The sequence below is a fragment of the Ptychodera flava genome, chromosome 4 (assembly GCF_041260155.1).
Source record: "Ptychodera flava strain L36383 chromosome 4, AS_Pfla_20210202, whole genome shotgun sequence".
Classification (NCBI taxonomy): domain Eukaryota; kingdom Metazoa; phylum Hemichordata; class Enteropneusta; family Ptychoderidae; genus Ptychodera; species Ptychodera flava.
The window spans coordinates 47,066,600-47,088,867 of record NC_091931.1 but is presented as its reverse complement, the minus strand read 5'-3'; the positions used below and the strand labels follow the sequence as shown (position 1 = coordinate 47,088,867).

The following is a 22,268-nucleotide window of genomic DNA, read 5'->3' as shown; positions in this document are numbered from 1 at the left end:
AGCTAGCTTAAAACTCTGAAAGTTACCAGTAGTTTGAAAATGGCGAAAAAATAGCTTTTGACTGGTATTATACATGTGTGCGCGCGGTGCTGTCCAATTTCCAACACTGTCTCACAAAATATTTGGCATTTTCAAGTCTCTGTGTAAAGAAAACAAAAGCTCCTTATACTTACTCTTACAATATATCGCACAAAAAGTATTTTAAAGCAGTTTACTTAGAAAATTAATGTTATTATACAACATTTTTTTTCATAGGGATACCCACAAAATGACTCTTTAGCCATATGTTGTAATATTGTGACCATTTGTCAAAAAATCGAGCATATTTTAATTCTAAAAAAATCATAACTCTGGAAGTAGATGAGATAGAATCCATCATTCAAACAGTTTTTGAATCCTGAGACAATATCTTCAAGGAAAAATACAATTTAAGTAAGTTTAACCAAGAACAAAAAAGGGCCTGGCATCCCTAATATTTGCATATGTTCTCTATATCCAACATTCCAAATCTCTGGAAAATTATATCCATACAGAAATTTTTAATATATCTTGTCATTAACCTTTCGGGCTACGTTAGTCTGTTGTTCAATTTTAAATCAGAGGGCGTCGGTGTGAAAGACAACCAACAGCCCCACTGTTCCAAATATTATGCTTCCGAAATCTCTTGATGGCGATTCCGCACAATTCACCCCATAGGGGCAAACTATGTCTCTAAGAAGAGAAAAGCCCTTTATGCTGACATTTTGGGCTTACATAATATATATACAGGTGTGTGGAAACACTTTCTTCAGTTTTGAACAAGACCAGAACTGGTAAAATGTCTGTAGAAGTAAAACAGGCAGTTTCATTGAAGCATTTTAATCAAAGACATCTTGAAGAAATAAATCGAACAAAATATCTGAGAAGGAATTTTATTGCAAAATTGCTCCAAAATTGGATATTTTGAAAAACAAATTTTGTTCTGAATGCCATCCCATAGTAGAGCGTGATATTCAAATTTTCATTGATATGCAAATTGTATGTCAATGCCCTTTCAGATGGGTAACGGTGCATAGTGGTACAATCAATACGTGTCATGGTTTGAATTCAAATTGGTTTGAAACTGATGTGTGACTTTTTTTAATTAAAGTGTTAATTTTTAAAAAGATATTAAATAATCCAAAGCCTAATAAATGACTGAGATTTAATATTTAACAGGTACAGATATTATGCGACTGATAAGTAATTGGATCTCAATTGCAATTTTGCAATGAAAAAAACTAAGTTTCTATTCCTACCACTTCAAAAAATGTAAGTCTTGTATTCCTGCCACTAAAAACTAACTCAGAATATTGTAAAGTTTCATCTTGTATTTTATTTTTATGGTATTTTGCACTACTACATTATATTTGAAAAGATGATGAAGACCTACATGGAACACATAGAGAAAACCAAGTTACTTGGACACACAGACACTGTTGGAAGCCCCAGGTTATTCAAGTAAGTAGTCTTTATTAAAATGTACTTCACAAAGAACTGTATCAACCAATATTAATATTTTGAGTGTGATACACATTTTGATGTAAATAATATAATATTTTAGTGGTTTTTGTCCACTTTACTCTGATTTGTGTCAATTATGGCTAGCAGACTGCCTCCTCAAAATGCACAGCACAGCAAATGCAAGGGTTATTGAAAAATGATGGAAATTTTGTTGTAAATTGACTAGAGTTTTAGAAGAGTGAATCACCTTACTCCACAATAATGTTATAGAATAAAAAATATTTTAGTTCATTCTCAAAGAATTAGAATTGAATTAGATCTACACAATTGTGATTTTAGAGGTTGTCATGTTTTATTTGCTCATTTCCATAGTCACATTTGTGACGTAATGTTTCTCCAACCATATATCTGTGACTGAGATGTTTTTGTGATCTTCATGTTATTTTAGTTTTAAACATAAACAAACAATTTTGCAATAAAAAGACTTTTTGTAAGAGAAAAGACCTGTTTAATAAAGGAGTCTGCGTAAAGATGCCATGCTTTGAATTTGGGAAAAGACTGCAAAATTATTTGTCTCATCTACAATTGTAATACTTGTATAGAATGCATGTATTTGATGATGCACCTTTCTTTTAATTTGTTTATAGATAGATACATCATTCTTATTTGGCTTGACCATTCAGAATTTTGTTATGTCACTCATTTATAATCAGTTTTATTTTTTCTCAATATTTTTACAAAATTACACAACTGTTTTCTTTTTTTCTCTCAGCTTTCCATGCATGTGTTTTTTAACTAGATTTTGTTTTCCTGTCTCTATGATTTGTCTTTCAGATTTATTTTCTTTAATGTGTGCATGTTAAAGATTTGATTGCAAAGTGATCAGATGCTGCTGTTGTTCAGCTTGCAATGCTTAAAGCAAAGGCTAAGTTTTATTTCATCTTCAACTCTGTTTTTAAAGCCTTCCATGGTAGAAATGCTAAACTGTCACCTTATTTCAATCTTCTAAGATTTTTAGAATACGCCTGAGTCAGGATATTTTCCATCATTTAACATGGTGTTGGTCGATGCAGTATGGTGTAAATGAAGTAGCATAAGCGTAGCTGTGCTATTTAGTGTACTGTAAATGCTCTGTCTGTCCTTGTATCCAGCCATTAGTGTCATTATCTGTATCTCAACCAAAACAATGCCATTAACCCCTATACTGAGCTTGTATGCTAGCATTTAGAGATCCATGTGCACTGCAGAGAATTATAACACATTTTATAGTATGGTGTTTATGCTGTGAAATGAGAGTGCATTTATAGCTTTTTATAGTACTGTGGAAGAAACAACAAATATCATGAAAAACAATGATTGCAAACAAGAAAAAGCAAACCATTCTGTGTCCGTAGATCTGTGGCTATTTGCTAAAAACTTGTTTTGAAATCAGTGTACTGCAAAGATGGCATAGCGGCAGCATAAAAAATGCTTCATTTGATGAAGATATTTATACCTAGATTTCTCTGTACAACAATTACTTATTGAGATCTGCATCTTCACTGCAAAGTCACTGGTTGAAATGTGTTTTGATGCAAGCATGTGAAATGAATATCTTTGCATGTCAAATCAGTATCATCACTAGTTTAACGCAGGCAAGTCTTTGTAATTAAAGAGCACATGTGACTGAAAGAAAGGTGCATGTTGTTGAAATAACGATATAGTCATTGTGTGAGAAATGTTCATCAGTGGGTAAAGAATGAACTTTGTGTGTACAATATGCAATACAGATATATGTATGAATACTTACTCTTAGTACCGGTATGTGTGGATGTGTGTTTGTCTGTTTGAAATTAAACATCTGTGTGTTGATATCATATTTGTATGGAATGTCATCATAACAGATATCAGTATAAAACTAAGAGTGAAAATTAACGCCATGTTGTGTGAGACAAACAGGCATGTGCAATATGAACATATGTTCATGTAATTATGAATGCAAATGTCTATCGCCACACAAGTGAAAGTTCAGCAGTAAGTCAGAAGTGAAGATAAATGAGTGTTTTAGGGAAGAATATCAGAGTTCCCTGTCAGTTAAAACTGACAATAAGCTATGAAGTAAATGGGAAGTGAAAGTCAATGGCAAATGATTGTGATTTTGTGTGAAAATTGAGATAATGAACACGGATGGGTTCATTAGGAAATGAAGTTAATGAACATCATGTAATTCAGAATCATTTAACTGAAACTAGCTTTGTTTGAAAAACTATGTAATCATATGCTTGTGTGGTTTTTTGTGACAATCCTCTTTTGATAGTCAGTTGATTTTCACATACACACATGAAATGATAATTTTTTTTGCAAAATAGTGAACACTACTATAGTGAGCATTGGTTTTTGTGAACATTAACCCTTTGAGTACCAAAGTCGGTTTTTGCCACTTTTATTAAATATACCCAAGTCAATTTTTTTCCCAGATATTTGTCAAAATTTTGATAAAAAAACTGTAGCCAATGAAAAGTTATGTACATTTGGTCCAAAATTATCAAAACAATTACTGAAAGATTCATAAAACTTTGTAAAGTGTTGCACAAAAATGTTGGTGAAAAAATTACAGCACTCAAAGTTTCAATCATTATTTTGTGCAAAAGGAAAAAGAGACATGAAACTCTATTTTTGTTTGTGTATGTGTGCCTGTGATGACCTTTGATTGTGCTGCAGATAGCCATACTTAGAACATGCCTAGTAGTAATATCATTTTAGATAACATGCCATTAAGATATAGTATTATTACTTAACTTTATTGACATAAAACAACACATGCATATCATTGCTTAACTGTCACATATCATTAATACCACCATTACTTAAAATTGACACAAATAAAGCATATTAGAAAAAGACCCCACTAGTAGTGACAAATTAGTGTACTTACTTGAAAATGTGATGTTGTAAGTAATCAGTTGTAGTTATGTAGAAATTAAATGTCAATACAGAGTTTCCATTTTTGATGCAGCAGATAATTGAGGTTATTAATATTCAAATGCCAGCCACAGGAGAGAAATTTTACAAACTCAGAAATATGTCTCAGAAAAAAAATTATCATAACAATACAGTTTTTAGACCTATATGAAATTTAGAGATTGTAAATGCTTCCTACTCATTTATGAAATGTTATTTTAAAAGTTGCATAACTTCAGTGATTGGCTTGACATAAATCAGTTTAAAAGAGTTAGTCCGCTGACTTTTATTGAGTTTCTGTGACTTCAACTTTATCAGATTGTTCTGTAAAATCCTGACTGGTTTCATTGTTTACAAAGCAATAAAAATGTTCACTTCTGTGTTGAGTTCAAAGGGTCAAATATCACAAGGCAGTGAAATGATAAAAAGTTGTGAATATTTGCCAACTCCAAAGTCCATTTCATTCATATTCAGCCATAAATTCTTCAGTAATGCTTTGGTTACTTTTCAAAACATATATTTGTGGATGATCAAAATATATTCTAATTTCTTCATACCCTATTTTTGCAAGGATACAGAAAAGAATCGTAAACCCTAAAATGCTATTTTCTGCTGAAGTCAATATAATCAGTGCAGTGTATCTAATTATCTATTTTAGAAAAAGTCTGCAACATTAAGTGATGAAAACTCTGTTTAATGTCAAGATATGTTTTCATTTCTTACTTTTCAAGATTCTTGTACTGTATTTCAGGTTGAATATTCCACACCCTCTACGTCCAGTATCGCCAATCCATGACGGACACGTGGCCACCACACCAACCAAAGACAGTAACCTGATTGAATCCTATGACATGACCACACCATCAGCTGAGAAAGAAAGCAAATCCAACGATGAGAGTTTACTTCAAGAGATGCAGATGCCGGTAGATTCTGAAATCCGAGATAATCTAGATAGGAAAGTCGACAAAGATACTGGAAGTAAAAGTATTGAAACACAGGCAACGGTTGACACATCCAGTGCAGCTACAGGTACTCTCACAAGTGTCCAAGGTTGTGATGTAGGCTTACTGTCTGCAATCAAATAGCAGTACTTCATACCAATATGGCGTGACAGTATAATTAAAAAATATATACCACACACTGTTCTTCTACAGTGTGTACCAAAAAATCAAGTTTCATGCACCAACTTTCACCATTCATGGCTTAACATATACTGTTACGTAAAGTTTGTTGCTAAGTAAGCTTTTACAATGAAATCTAAATTGGCGATGTAGATCAAGATAACGGCTTTCCGTACATTGTGGCAATGTTTATTTGTCATAGAAAAGCAAGTTAAAATAGGAAAAATCCATTCTGTCCAGAGATCACAAACAAAATCATGTATTTACTTTCAGCAAAGTAGTAATTTTTGACACTAAAGCAATTATGTACCATTGTCATTTTACTCTCAGAAAGACTTTTAGCAAGCATTGTATATTCCAATACAGTGGAATGAATTCCAGTGATAATTTCAATATTACTTCACAGTCACAACCCCAATGAATGAATACAGCGGAATGAGTAAAGAGGCTGCAGACATCCTGGCAAGCACACCAGAATTGACACAAATCACTTCACCAGAATCTAATGAACCTGAGAAACCAAGAAGGTAGGTCGTAATTGATTTTTAAATCTACTAAGATCAAGCAAAACGTCCAACACAGATGACATCTGTCACCAAAACTATACTTGTTGTATTCATAATGTAAGTGGCATAGGAGAGGAAAAGTTACGTATCACAGTTCACAGTAAAGGGATGTATTCATTGCACTGATAAAGTTTGTGTGCAATGTGTGATAGCGAATATGTGAGTGTCAGTGCTTCATGAACTCTACAGTGTATGGAGTAGTCGCAGTCAGTAAAAATTGTAATGTTAGTTAATGAACCATTCCTGGGGATTGGCTGAGCAGTTTTGACTGTGATTTCTTCCCTAGGTGATTTGGTGCTGTACATTGTAGTTCGAATCCAATCGAATATCTACTGAATCGTTAGTATATCAGTTGTTTAGAACTATGGATGAATCATATCACTGATATTTCTGACAAGTTTTCTCCAGTTTCTGTGAACATTATTGACAAAAATAGAATGCTGTAAAACATAGCAGAGCTGTAGCTGTCGTGACTTTCGGCATGGACTCCCAGGGACTCAACAATTGTTCCTGTTTGTTATATTCTGAATACAGCGCTAAGGAAATGCGAGGTGGCCATGATTCTATCCTGAGTGAACTGGCTTTACAAGATCCAGATGTTGTTGGTGATTTAGATGATGGTGCGGATATCACAGGTAAGCATACCACAATGCAATCTAATTTTATTCAATTTTCAAACTTTTATTGACACTCCAGACACTGACAACTTCCATTTCCTGAAGACCACTGCATGGCAATACTGTCATCAGGTCACTCATTGGATTGTTGCATGCACATTTATTGCTTGATTGGCTTATCCAAACAGAATCCTGACAACCTCTCCACCCCCAACGCAAGCAGCATACATGCAAACTAACCATGTCCCAGCCAATATTTCAATATGCCAAGTTGTCAACCATCAGATGCATGCAGCTTGTAAACTGATCAGGGCTAACCACTAATTTATCCTCAATCATTCAGTATTATTTGGTAAATAGTCCCAGTGAAACTCACAAAGTTTGCTGTGAAATATATAGAATAGAATATCTATAATACAATGTGCAATAATGTCTGTAAATATGTATCTGCATGTCAGAAAGTCAGTCAAAACCAAAAAGTCTTTTCATTGTTCAGGTGAATGTAATCCATCGTCCAACAAACTGGTCGTATCTTTCTTTGCATTTTCTGCATTGATTAAAGCTTAAGTAATAATTTTTGAGGTATTGTGTGTGTTATGTACAGTACTCATGATAACATTGAAAGGTTATTTATCCTTTTACAAGCATATCGGTGGATTTTCACTTTGATTTTGAGTTTTACTAAGTTGTCACTCAAATTAGGAGGAAAAAGCACTCATACAGAAAAATTCATATTGATTTGCATGTTGAATTTGATGTACCTATGAAAGGGTGATTTTGTTTTCGGCATATCCTGACAGATGTACAGGGTGTAAAAATCTTGAAATGTTCGGATCAAAAGTGATAAATAACATTTAAAAGTTCTATTAGACAGTCTCAAAGTATGTCATATGGAGAATTTGACAAATGACGTGCAATGAACTTGTAAAAGGATAAATTGTAAACTATGCTTGTTGAGATTGCTTGTTGGTTCTATAACCTGCATCTGAATGTCATGCATACTAACTTCATGACTAATTTTTCTCCGTCCCTTGTTGGATCACTCTATTCAGACCCAGGAGAATATTCTGGTTAGTACTATATACTTCAAATGTCTGTGTGTGTTTGTCTCTCTGTTCAGTTGTTATGTCCCTGGTACTCTGTGTGTTTTTAATGTCCCTTTGAATCTGATAGAATGTCTTGGTACAGTTGTATAGTGTTGACTGCAGTTTGATTTGAATTCGCCAATAAATGTATATTCATGCATATATGCCACATTGACCATGTATCCATAATGTGACATACAGATGTAAGCCATTTTCTCATATATGATTAACTTATTGAATATTTACACATTCACTTTGTTCATATATGTTGTTTGTGTTCATATTTGTGTTGCCATGTTGCTGACATGTACATATCATATGCAACTATGTTGTTGAAGAAGATGAATTTTATCATGTTCAGGACTGAACATAGTTCCTGCGTGGCAATTTTTGCATGCAGTTGTTTTCTCAGCTTTCTCCCAGTCTGTGGTGCTTTACTTTGCATTCATAGTTTGATGAAATATGTCTGAAGACAATAAATCGTAATTTGACAAGGAAATTTCCTGACTTGACTTTCAGTTGAATTTTTGGAGGAGCCTAATGATTTCCAGCTCTGCATGGGCAGTTTAAATCCCAGCAGTCAATTTGTCCATGAGATTGGTAAAACAACAAGCTATTGTTGCATGGCCTTTGTACTAAGCTAATAATCAGGACAAATTAGGTTTAATAGAACAGATCGAAATGCAACAAAACTAATAATCAGGGGAAATTTGAAGGTTTAATGGAACAGATTTATAATCTTACATTGGTTATATGTAAGAAGTATTTTTCACCCACTGCATGTGTCTTTGATTTGAGTTGGTGTAATGAAAAGGGTCATTTCTACTCGAACTGTTTTCCAATTCACTGTGAATGTTTTCTGAATGACTACATATTTCTAACCAAGTCCTAACTTCAGTCTTTTCTGAATTTGCTGGTAGGTCGTGCATGCTGAAACTATATCGTAACATTTATGTTGTAACCATTCCAATACCATTCAGTTCTATAAAAGCAAACTGTATAAGGACTTAATTTGTTTTGTCTTAGTTGCAATGTGTTCCAATGTATTTGTATTTACCTTGCTCTTGTTTGTTTTGTTTATCCATGATGCACTGCTTCAGACTCCGAGTCAGATGATTCCAATTTGGCTTCATTTGGTATGATTGTTTGCAATTTTGTTCCCACCAAAACACTAATTTTGCCTTTTTATTGCTAACAACTCTTGCTCAATATTTTATTTTACAACTTATGATATGTTGCCATAATGTGCACGTTGTTTATCATAAATGTAGTTTATAGATTTATGGAATGGGCCAAAGGGGATTAAAGGATTATGCACATGTTATACATGTAGAAAGCTGCACATAGATCCACATACCAAAGAGAATTATCTCCAAGTGATTATCTCCAAGTGATAGTGGGTTACCCAAGGGTAGTAGAAGGTTATCTGCAGGTGATAGAGGATAACCCACTGGTAGGATAGGCTCACCCACAGATTGGAGACGGTTACCCTCTGGTGGTAGAAGGTTATCAGTGGGTGGTAGAGGGTTGCCCATAGTACTTTATAAAGGGTTACCCATAGATGGTAGAGGGTTATGCACAGGCAGTAGATGGTTACCTGTGGATGGTAGAGGTCTGAGGGTTACCCATAGATGGTAGAGGGTTATGCAAGAATGACACAGGTTACTAGAAGGTGGTAGAGGTTTATAAAATGATGAGACATTTATTTAGAGGTAGTAGAGGGTTATTGCACGCTAAATCAATTTTTAGTAGAGTATATACTGACTGGCCAGGACAGTGAAAATAATGCTGGGTGCATGCGCAGATCATTGTACTGTGATTATAGTTCCATGACAAGAATCTACTGACATAGAAACTGGAATGTTTTCTGAGTTTTTACTTCTGGTGTAGCTGTGAGATAGATTTGACTTCAACACAGAATGTGTGTGTTAAATTCAGAGGTAGAGTGTTTTATGCCAGGCAGATCCATGTACACAATGTGTGTGTATGGAAGAGTGGTTGAGTTCCTGTCATATCTGATAAAAGTCATATCTGATAAAATACATCAAATACATGAACTCCTTTTTGCAATCCACATTTAAAAAAAACAATGTCATCTATTGTTCATGTCATCACCAATACATTCACTCTATATTTGTCATTTATTGTTACCCACTAATCTATAATGGTTGTTTAAGTAGCCAAGTGGACATATTTCCCAATAGTGTTTACAGACTCAACCTCTCTACAAAAATCATTGTCTCGATATATTTTCTGACAACAGTGGTAACAATTCTAAAATGTTGATGTTAATATCAAATCACAGTAACAACATGATTCTTGCTTTCATTATTTTCTCATCTTTGGATGACATCAAATCATGCCAACACACTCATGGTACTACATGTATTACCTACAGGTAGGGAATATATAAAACATGTAACATTGCCAAGATTAGAATCTAACAACAAACTACTTTCTGTTGCAGAGGTCTACTTGCATTTTCTCATCTTGCTAACTGTACAAGTTGTACAGCTTCATTCACGCTAACATATACAATGCTAGCTGTACTTGTTGTCATGGCTACAAAATCTCAATGCCCATGCTGAGGCTGCCTTTACTTTTCATTACTAATTCTGTGTTTTGTACTTATCTTCCCTTTTCTGGCATTGAATTTCCATGACAACCGCAGTCACACCAACTAGTGATAATTTCTTTGGTAAGACAAAAAACACGAAAGAGAGCATGCTATAGTCATTCTGTCTCACTGTCAGTGTCTTTACGTGTCTTCTCAGTATTGTCATCACTATTGTGTACATCCATGGCATGTCATGTTTCTGTGTTCATTTAAACTCCCTTCAACCCTCCTCCCCATGGACACAACTTATACAGACAAATTTATGCACTCATTACATGTATAAGCTGTTGTAGTTTTCTGTGAACCATGTAGATTTCCAACATATCCCAAGACTTTTAGTGCCACACATGTTGTATAAAGTCATCTCTGCAATCAATACAGTGTATCATTTCACATGGAGGGAGCTATTTCAGTTTTGTGTTATTGTTAGGAAATGAAATGTGGTCATTTAAGAGTTTAGCTGGATAACCAGTGTAGAAAAGCTATCAACTCTGGACATCCTGACATGTAAATCTGATTTCCATATTGTTTCTACATGTCTATGTTAAATGTGTGCATGTTTGTGTATTGTTATCTCCACTTACAAATTACCAGTCCTTAGTGTTAATAACTCTGTGTACACAGTTACTGTTTTGTAAATCTTTACTGTTCTCTTGAGAATTCTGGATGAGAGACATTTTGTTAGCAGTGACTTTGCTGATTCTGTGCAATCACTTGTCATGAGAAAATTCATTATCTATGGAATCTAATTCAAGTATTTTATTACAGGAATGGGTAAAGAAGTTGAAAATCTGATTTTAGAAAATTCAGAACTGAGAGCTACAAAGTAAGTCTTTGTGAAAATAATTGTATTTTGATATGCTTGCTGAAGTTCATATTTTGATACACTTTGCAAACTTTTTAGTATCATTTCAGAAGTGTCTTTTATCAAGATTTCTACAACAATTCACTGTATGTGTTTCACTAGTGAAGCCACATGTTAACATCCCAAACCAAATTTTCTAAGTTGAGAACAGCATCTGATTGTATGGTACTTATAAAGTCCTTTCACTACCCATCCTCAAAATGTATTCCACCTTGATTAATATGATATCAGCATTAGCCACAGGCGACCCAATAGGTTCTGAGTTTTTCACACTGTTTTCTCTATCATTTTCTCTTCTTTCTTCATGCTCTGAATGATCGGAATAAATAAAATAAATGGTTTATATAACCTAACCTAGCCTCTGTGACTCTTTATTTATTTTACACTCCATTACAAGGACGTATATCTCTCATACACACATGCTGTAATTAATTAGTCAACACAACTAATTATGCTAATCTGTGGACTTATCAGAGGTTGGTCAACATCGGAAAGATAGTGATGTTAATGAAAAAGGGGAAGGTATGAAGATCTTGGGAAACTGTCCCGAGGACGTCCGTAAACCTAGTGGACGCTTATATATTCATGATATGCGCAAACAAACACTGCTCATTATTCAAAAATAAACGGGAAGTTAGATCGAAAGGAACGCTGGAAACGCGCATGCTTTTCGTTGCCAAGCGCCAAATTCTAACATAACTAAGCAGACATGGTCCTGCTCCATGTAACAAATGCCACCCAGAAAGTATCGACCGACCAAGCAGAAAAAGATCGCCGGAGTTGCCGTTTCATGAGTTTTTCAACAAAATTATATAGATGTATGCTTCACGCCGTCGTTTTCTGCGAGTGTATATACCGAGTATAATTTACAAACCGCGTCGTGATTCAAGGCACAATGGTGACACATTAGCAGGAGCACACACTGGAGAATTTTGGCCAGCACTGTGAATTTTTTAAACCAGTCACCTTCATTTCTCTGCACTCGCTATTAACTCCATGTCTACCGCTAACATATCGTTATTTTCTGTCTCAAAGTACGTACCAGCAATAGGCCTTTGACGTTAAAGTCGGTTGTTTTCTGGTATACGGTAGCAACCAAGCTCATGACTAGAATGACTGTACGGCGTCAAAGAGTCGCCGGGTTTTTTTTCGCATAATAAAAGAGAGTTGGTCGCTACATGGAGCTAGTTTCTAGCTCCATGGTCAGTCTAAGGAATTCATCGATTTTCAATCGTGCCTTTTGCTGTTAGCAAAATTCCCGAAAGAAGCGGCGCACGGGCTATAAAACCTCGTTTGTACTGTTAGGCTAGCTTTGGGTCCATAGCTGTGGTGTTTTCGGATGGATTTCTGCCTTTTACGGCTGGTTTTGACTTAAACGTCACCACCACAGCCATGGGAACGTCCATGTTCTGCCCGACAGCACGCTTGTCGCAACTTTGTTTGTCGATATTTCGAAAATTTTCCAACCAAATTGCCAACACTCATCGACAACATGGTTATTAGGGGCCTACCACTACCAGAAATCCGCTCAAAAATCACCAAACTATCGCAGTTTTTCCAGCTTTTTCCGACATGACTACTCGCAGACCGTTCTTTTTCTGGCGTACAAGCGATTGACGAGGCTCAGAGCAGCCCGTCACTAAAGTCACCTGAGTGGTGACACAAAACACAAACATCGAAACACAAAACATCGAAACACAAACTGACATCACCGATGATGTCGGTCACTACGTTAAGAAGCCTGTGAGAATTTTTACCAGCACTGTGAATTTTTTAAACCAGTCACCGTCATTTCTATTCACTCGCTATTATCTCCATGTCTGCCGGTAACATATCGTTATGGAGAAGTTTAGCGAAATTACGTTCCATCATCAGCTGATCAGTGATAACCATATGTCGCGTACGTGTAGAACATACAAATGTACGTTCGGATCGGCAAACAACACCTCTACACATACAAAATATAATCATAATTACGTGTAGTATTTTTTAGATATTCTTGATGATTTCCGCGAATTTAGACAAGAAACCTTGTAAACTATCATGGAAAACATCTTTGATATCATAATATTTCGTAGAGTTTGCACCAGCGCAAGAAGTACTTGCTATATGATTTCCTTACATGAACGAAATGTTGTTGTCTCATTCCACTTGTTATCTGACGCCGCCCCAAAGAGTTCTCCAAACCATATAAAAAACTGTATCAAAGAAAATCGGCTGATTTAATTCGAGGATACAAGCTAGAATATTCCTCATATAAAAATTAATGTTTCTTAAAACTTAAACGAATTTCCAATGTTTGTGAGAAAAAATACAGCAAAATTATCGAGAACGCACAGCTAAACTGAAAGGCAGACCACCGTCCGTACACCCACGGACGGCGGGCAGACAAAACCTTAGCAACACCACCCGATTGCATGGATTGAGAGAACCACGCTTAACCACACGAACTTTGACCCTAGTCAAAATCAGACTTGTCCCTGGGAAATATGTTTACAAGTTTGCCCACATATAAACAACGTAAAGGTCAAAGGTTTCAACTTCCGACTTCCTGCTTTACGGACGTCCTCATGCCATGAACTGCAGGCAAGGCACTGGCAGGGTTTGCACTGTTCGCGACCATTTAAACGTTTGAAATAAGAGTAGCTGGCTCTCCTCGGCCATCGAAATACATTGGCTGCAGTAGATTTTGGATAAATGGTCATGACTGGCCGCAATTTGGTAATTTCTGGACACATTTCAGGAGAGCTTCTTACCTTCCCGTTTTAGTAACCATTCCTATCTTTCGCGATGTTGACCAACCCGTAAAATCCCTGATAAGTCCACGGATTAACATAATTAGTTGTGTTGACTAATTAATTACAGCATGTGTGTATGAGAGATATACGTCCTTGTAATGGAGTGTAAAATAAATAAAGAGTCACAGAGGCTAGGTTAGGTTATATAAACCATTTATTTTATTTATTCCGATCATTCAGAGCATGAAGAAAGAAGAGAAAATGATAGAGAAAACAGTGTGAAAAACTCAGAACCTATTGGGTCGCCTGTGCATTAGCCAGCAGTGGTCAACACATTTAAATTCAGCGTTAAACACAATTTTCTAGAAATTTTCTTGTATCTCAGTAATTTAGCAATAATTTAAGTGATGACAATGCACCATGAATAAAATGGCTATGTCTTTTCACGACACCAAAAATCTATGCAAGATACTGAAATATTTGATGAATTATATCACCAGACATGCATTGAACATCGTGAAAGATGACCTTATAGCCAAAGTTGATGAGCTCTCTGGTGAAATGGACATCATGAAAGAAGAAATTGGTTCACTGCAAACTGTCAAGGGCAGGTTGAACTTGAGAATCACTGAATTGGAGGAAGAATTGAAGAAGTAAGTACAAAGTTATCCTTACTGTAGACTTCCCATTCATTTGCTGTGCAATCGTGAATTACTACATGTTTGTCAACAGCTATCCTATGTATTTCCATTTTGAACATGGATGTTTCTTAGTATATTGTGTATTGTATTATAACTTTATCAATATCAGTTAATTTTGTGACATCATCCCCCTAGATTATTACTGATAGTGTATCTGATTATCCAGCATTGTGGCCCCAGATGTTTTCCAGATCTACAAATTCACTGGCATTGCCAAAACTATAAAATAATGGCAATAATGTACCCCCTCCCAGATCACAATAGACGAAAGCAAACTTTGCACAACATAATGTATTAGGTGAAATTGTGACGTCAACAAAAAGTGTCATCTTGAAAGCAACTTGTTGATTTTATGCCTGTCATAAGTAGAATAAAGTAATATATTTATTGAAGATTTGCAACCGTACTATATGGATATTTTGTAACAGTAGTATATGGCTATTGTGTAACAGTTTAAATGGTACATACTACCTATCTTGTAGTATTTCAGTTTTGGTTCTAAAAATTACCACAATTTGTCAAAGCAGTTCGATTAAAATAGAGCTGAAGGTGAATTTTTTAACTATGAATCTATTTTATTTCAATTTTTAATTTTGATTTTCAGAGCAAAGGAAGAGAATGAGAAAATCAAAATGGTAGAAGAGGATGATGATGTTCCAATGGCACAGAGAAAACGTTTCACACGTGTTGAAATGGCTAGAGTTCTCATGGAACGTAACCAGTACAAAGAGAGATTAATGGAATTGCAAGAAGCAGTGAGGTGGACGGAAATGATCCGAGCATCAAGGGAGCATCCATCATTGGAAACCAAGAAAAACAAATCATCCATTTGGAAATTGTGAGTTTCATTTACAGCTATATTAGTTATGGTTCGATTACTGTTGGGAAGTTATTATCAGAAGTGACAATGTCTTCACCAGTTATCATACTAATCTCATAGCAGCCTTGCACACAAGATAAAACTGTACAGGAACTTATATTCTGAATAAACAGGTTTTAATTAACAGGATATCTTCTAAGGGGTACAGTTATCAGGATGATGTGAAATTGTACATAAAGATCATGTGTCGAAAGCTACAGCAAAGATATATTATGTTTCCGTAGTGATTTAGCAATAAATGTTTGATCTTAGTAACCTTGGAGAAGGTCAGTTTAAGTTAGTTGTTTGAAAGTCAACGCAGACCTTGAAATTGTCAGTTTCCTAGACTACAGCACCTTAACAAACTGTGAGAAACTGTGAACAAATTTATTTAACATCTGTTGATCCTTGGACCAGCTACAAACAAGATTCTAATTAAACAAAGCCCAAACAACCTTCTATGATATACATGTCACTGTTGTTGGCTATGTATTTCAAACTGTAGTATACAAGCCATGAAGCAAATATTCCAGCCAAGGCCTGTGAAATTGATGATTGCTGTCACCAAGCCAAGTCACCAAGCCAGGCAATTTGTGCTTTCTTTGTCCATTGTATTGCATTTGACCTTGATGGTATAAATATAGAGAAAGATAGGTGTTGTGGTTGTGAATTAAATTTCATGGTGCTGTGGTTTCAGAGAAATTGACAATTATAAAGAAATCTACTTACAAAGACACATTCAGCATCTATGTTACAAGTGAGAGTTGAAAACTTCGCCACAAGGAAATATTAAAATAGTCATTGTTAATTAATAATAAAAGGAAGTCAATAGTTCTCAAATATTTCAATAGGAAAAATTTTATGTGTGAATTCAAAATGGCCACCTTTGTTTTTGTACAAACTAAAAAGTAAAATTTTCAGTTTTCGCAAAAACAATACCATGGATATTTTGTCCTCAATTTCTAAACAAGTCCATTTGAGCTGTAGATCAGCAAAGAACTGAAGGATATCGTGAGTCTACAAATCTTTGCCTGTTGTATTCTGTCAAAAATCAGAGGTCATGTTTCAGTTAGACTGTATCCTTAATATTGCCACAGTGCCACTTTTAACTCACACACAAGATCATGTTTCAAAACATGAGTGTATTCACAGTGTGTAGTTTCATTGAACTCATGTGAAAATGAGGATTTGAAAGTAAAATGTGTAGTGAAACTTCATATCAATGTCCTAATGCAGAGGTCAAAAGTCAGTCCTACTATCACTGTACTGTGTATATAAATCACTTTTTATTTCATAATCAATAAAAAGAAGATACACAATAAAACCCAGGTCCTCAGCCGAATATGAGAAAGGCAAAATGTTCCTCGAACTGGCAAGAGGCAGGGCAAACAAAACAATACAATAACAATGAAGAACATGACGTATAACATCTTGCCAAAAAAAAACAAGCAATAAAACATTTGACAAGGAAAAACCTGCGCAAAACATAAGCAAATCTGTGTAATACAGATGAACATATAGATTGGTTGGTAAATGTACATATACAATGCTATTTAGTAGTTGCACTTTTGGAAGAAGACAATATTGAAGCCTCACACCATGATGGTTCATCTTTGGCATGAAATAGGCAATAGCTTGAGATAAGGCATAGTTTACTGATATCACGTATCACTGTTTTATGCTGTTTACTTAATTTCAGTGCCTTAAGAAGTTGTAGAAGTCTGAGTTTATTGTCTGTCGTTATTTGTCCTCTCGACCCGACTTCAAAACAAATGAGTTCAGTCGAATAACCTTGAGCTTGTAAAGAGTTAACAAGATGGGAATATTTCATGCATTTGTCATTATGACGTCTCTCGATATTAAATTCAAATGGTACTGTCTGTGTAATACAGATGAACATATAGATTGGTTGGTAAATGTACATATACAATGCTATTTAGTAGTTGCACTTTTGGAAGAAGACAATATTGAAGCCTCACACCATGATGGTTCATCTTTGGCATGAAATAGGCAATAGCTTGAGATAAGGCATAGTTTACTGATATCACGTATCACTGTTTTATGCTGTTTACTTAATTTCAGTGCCTTAAGAAGTTGTAGAAGTCTGAGTTTATTGTCTGTCGTTATTTGTCCTCTCGACCCGACTTCAAAACAAATGAGTCAGTCGAATAACCTTGAGCTTGTAAAGAGTTAACAAGATGGGAATATTTCATGCATTTGTCATTATGACGTCTCTCGATATTAAATTCAAATGGTACTGTCAGTTCAAAAATGATCATTCTTTTTACATTACTGAAAAGAATAACCAGATCAGGACGGTCAGGTGTACGTAAAACATTGTGGGGGATGGTACCTTTGTATGACCTTGTAAATCGGCGTTAATAGATAATGTGTCCATAACTGATGAAGCACAAATTTCAAAAATATAATTCAGAATATTATTATGTCGCCACGTGTATCTATTCTGTTCAAGCATGATTTTGCAGCCATTCAGAACATGATGAAGGGTTTGGGTATTACCGCAAAGTTTACACTTTGAGGAAATTTTCTTACCCCATCTATGTAGATTATTGAACGTTGGAAGACAGTCAATAGCTGCTCTGACTGCGAAGCTGAGGATTTTTTTTGGCATGTTATAGATAATGCTTCTCCATATAATGTCTGACTTTTCTTCTGCAAGAAGCGCCAGGAATTTTCCCTGAACAACCAGAGATTTTATTTTATCCATCCAATGACACTGATATTTTCTTGTAACAATTTGTTTGATGTTTTCCTTCACATGGTCCCACTTACTACCTGTTGCTGCATTAACAGCATCTGTGCTATGGCAGCAGCTTCAATGTTGCCATATGATTTCCTACTATAAGATTCCTCCCGTGCTATTGTGGCATTCATGGCTGCCATAACCCGGTCATCTGTCCTGATATGACAGTGTGCTACAGTATGTGCATGACATTCACTGTACACCTGGGAGATGAGCGAATGGCAAGCCCCTGTTGACTGTAAATAATTGCCGAAGTGGCACCATGAGAAGGAATATTTAACCATTTTTTGATATATTTAGTTGTAATACTATCTAGAAAGCTTCTTTGTGATTTTGTCAGATCATGTACAGTTAACATAAACCTAATTGAAGAAAGCATATACCATGAATAAGCATGCAACTTTTATTCGTGTCTTACTCATGAAGAATCAATATTTGAAAACACAAAGTCAAAGTCCGCTTGTGATGTACCTGAATAAGTAATCCATGAACCAAGAAATTTTTCGGGAGCGTCTTTAACCAGAGCTACTTGACTATCGTCAATATAATATGGCACAGCTTTAGCCTGACCACTGCAAATTGAAAGGGTCTTACATTTAGATGGCTTCAAATGTAGATTCATTGTTTTCGTAATCCTCTGAACCTCATCCATCAATTTCTGATGCTTACGCTTGTTATTTGTTACTAAAATGAAGTCATCGGCGTATGGAAGGGTTATGATTTTTTGATCATTAAGAACATAACCATGGGATTTTTCAAATTGTTTGAGATACTGTATTATTGGATTGAACACGAGAATGAAAAGAACAGGTGAAAATGGATCACCTTGAAACGTGCCCTTTCTAAATGCAAAGTGGTCAGACTTCCAACCTGGACCTTGAACATAACCAGGAAAGTCTACTGTATAATCTATCAACATATTGTACAACAGCTGGCGGGAATCCATTCCTCTCAAGAGTGTGTTTGATTAACTGATGACTAACTGAACCAAATGCATCGGCTAAATCAAAGAATGTTACATGAACTGTTCTCTTTTTATGTCTAGCATCAGCAACAATTTCTGTTAAGCATCGAGAATGTTCAATGCAACCACTGATACCAGGTAGAAAAGCTTTCTGTGTTGTATTGTCAATGAGATTGTTCATTAAAAGGTAGTTTAGTGATCTGTTCGTTAGTATCTGATGATACAATTTACCAATACAAGATGTAAGAGCTATCATTCGAAAGTTAGACGGGTCATGAGAATCACCACCTTTATAAAGCAATGAAATACGGCATTGAGACCATGATTCTGGTGGATCACCATAATGGAGCTGTTTTGTGAACATAGTTGCTAGAAATCGATGAGTAGTTGGTAGCTTTTTAAGAAGCCCATAAAGAATTCCATCATCACCTGGCGCCGATTTAGATTTCTTTGATTTCAAAATGTGCTTAATATCTTTTGGTCTAACAGGACTTAGATCAAATGACGTATTTTGTGTTGTTGGTATCCAGGGGAACCAAGATAGTTGTGTCAAATTAATGACAGCTTCATTAGCATATTTTGATGGATAAAATACATTAGCTTCCTGTTTTGTAAATGTCGGTTTTGTTGGTACAGTTGTCAAATCACCAGCGGTACATTTTTTTTGCAAAAGCTAAAAAGTTATTTCTATAGAGGTTTTCTTGGTGAATCGTCGACTTATCAATATTATTTGCCCTGTTCTGTTTCTTGAGGTAACTTACGATCTTGACCGCTTCGCGAAAAGCTTTTCTGTCTTCTTCCGTGCCATCCGTACCATATGCCTTTCTTCGCAATGCATTTTTCTTTCTTTTGGCTTCAGTCAAAGTCTTTGGTTCATGGCTTCGATAATACGAACTCTTTTCATTGTCCACCAGCTCGGGTTTGGAAGACAAAAACCCGTCAAGTAACACAGTGAATTGTTCCCCAGCTGTTTTAGGACTCATTTGATTCTGGCAAAGTTCAAAGTGCATTGGGTTTATGACATCAGAGAGCTCTTGGTTATATGTTGACCATTGGTTTATACTTAGAAAGGGAATGTCGAATTTCAAAGGTGCGGCACAACAAAACAATGAAAACAAAATTACTATTACTGTAAACCTAATTACTTGAAAAATTAGGTTTAGAAATATTTTAATACCAGTAATCAAGACATGGTGAAATAATGTTATAAGAGAGAAAATCATACAAAACAGTATTGAATGAATTTGATTTGATTTCTGTTGGTGACAGTTTCAGCAACCTATTCAGTTCATCCAACGCTCCAAGCAAGAAACCATATCCACCGGTGAATGTGAAATACAATGCACCAACATCTCATGTGACTCCAGCTTCAAAGAAACGCAGTGGTGCAATTCAATCACTTGGTGACAAAAGCAAAGCCTTTGAATTCCTGGAAGCCGATGGGTAAGTGAAAGACGCACAACATATGATTAAACTGTAGGGCGGTGTCACATATCTCAGGAAGTGATTGTTTGCAGAAAGCGTGCAAAAATTACGTAGAGTGAAAATTGTAAAGAGTTTTTAGCCTGCATCCTTTGCAATAAACTGTGTGCAGTACTTGAAGGTGATTAGACAGTTAATATGCTAAACTCAAATTTGTACAGTTTGGCCTCTCTTAAATTTACAACAGTTTGTCAAATCTTTGGAGGAATAAAAAGTGACCACTGCAAAAGATTTGATGTTGTCAAAGCAAAGAGGAAATGTATCAAGGACTACATGTAGCAAGTGCGGCATGTTGTGTTTTTCCCATGTCAGATAATACGTTGATTTTTCCTTCCTACAGCTGTCTTTCTTCATTGTTGAGTGATCATTTATACTGTCTATTTCACTGCACAAATTCAACTTCATGTGTACCATTGTATGAAAAACTGATGTTGAGATAGAGGAACATCATATGATATTCAATATTTTTGACAGCGAGAGCGCTCAGAGGATGAAAGACAAACGGGAACAGTATCGCAAAGTGAAGGCACATGTTAAGAAAGACGATGGACGTGTACAAGCCTATGGATGGAGTTTACCAGCTAAAGTACCAAGCAGTGTTAGCAAACCAAACGTGACACAGACAGACAGTAGTAAGAGTCTGGTGGGTCCCTGTACCAGTCTATTGTAGACCTCTACTGGAACAAGAACCTGGAATGAAGGTAAGCTATGAGTCTCACAAATAATATTGACAAAAGGTCCCCATAACAAAATGACTCATTTGTCTGACTGTCGAGGTTGCACAGATAAGATGACCCATTCTATCCAGCCATCAAACCTTGCAATGTGTAATGAGACAAAATCATTGACATTCAAGTACAGATGGATATTGAAAGGCAAACACAATAAAATAGATATAATTCAGCATATTTTAGAACTCTGAGACAGGATTTTTAGGTATCCTTGACTGACGGATATACTCCTTTATCATATCATCATTTTCACATAGTATGTGCCTAAAAACTGAAAGATTTAAACTTTTGCCCAAATTTTATGAAGGAAACCTCGATACCATTCTCTTTAAAATCAAGAATTAAATGTGAAGGGTCACCAGGCTCTGCAAATTTTGGAATTTGAGAACCTCAATTTTGGTGATACTTGAAATTCAAAATGACCACTCTCCTTATATTAATGCCGTGGGGAAAAACTGAATGTTTGATTTTGACAAAGACAAGACTTTGAAAATTTGATTTACTTCATTTGCTTCAAAATAAAAAATTTAGAGTCCTAATACCTGCCTCTGAGGTGCAGTGTACTTTTGCATTTTGCATTTACGCCCACAGTGGGGGTGTGTACTCCCCTCACTAATCCACGTACAGCTCTAGAGGGCGCTGTTTCAAAATGTCATCTTTTCTTTCATGGCTGCAAATTTCTCAACAGCTCTTGTAAGTCTACAGTGTGCCCTCCAAGCTAACTAGACATGCCACT

The 22,268-nt window shown here is 35.6% G+C and overlaps 1 protein-coding gene and 1 non-coding gene across 2 annotated transcripts in view; one reads left to right on the top strand and one right to left on the bottom strand.

Annotated features, from left to right (window-relative positions):
- Positions 1 to 22,268, top strand: part of LOC139131995 (C-Jun-amino-terminal kinase-interacting protein 4-like) — a 49,013-nt gene that overhangs the window by 9,076 nt on the left and 17,669 nt on the right. The window contains 14 exon segments of the mRNA XM_070698349.1: positions 1,397 to 1,479; positions 5,174 to 5,451; positions 5,950 to 6,070; positions 6,644 to 6,744; positions 7,779 to 7,796; positions 8,331 to 8,411; positions 8,912 to 8,947; positions 10,483 to 10,509; positions 11,197 to 11,254; positions 14,532 to 14,684; positions 15,337 to 15,570; positions 20,589 to 20,762; positions 21,276 to 21,435; positions 21,437 to 21,502. Of these exon segments, the coding sequence (XP_070554450.1) occupies positions 1,397 to 1,479; positions 5,174 to 5,451; positions 5,950 to 6,070; positions 6,644 to 6,744; positions 7,779 to 7,796; positions 8,331 to 8,411; positions 8,912 to 8,947; positions 10,483 to 10,509; positions 11,197 to 11,254; positions 14,532 to 14,684; positions 15,337 to 15,570; positions 20,589 to 20,762; positions 21,276 to 21,435; positions 21,437 to 21,502 (1,590 nt within the window).
- Positions 600 to 734, bottom strand: LOC139132330 (U11 spliceosomal RNA). The gene has a single exon (XR_011552263.1). It is a non-coding gene; the product is annotated as a U11 spliceosomal RNA (small nuclear RNA).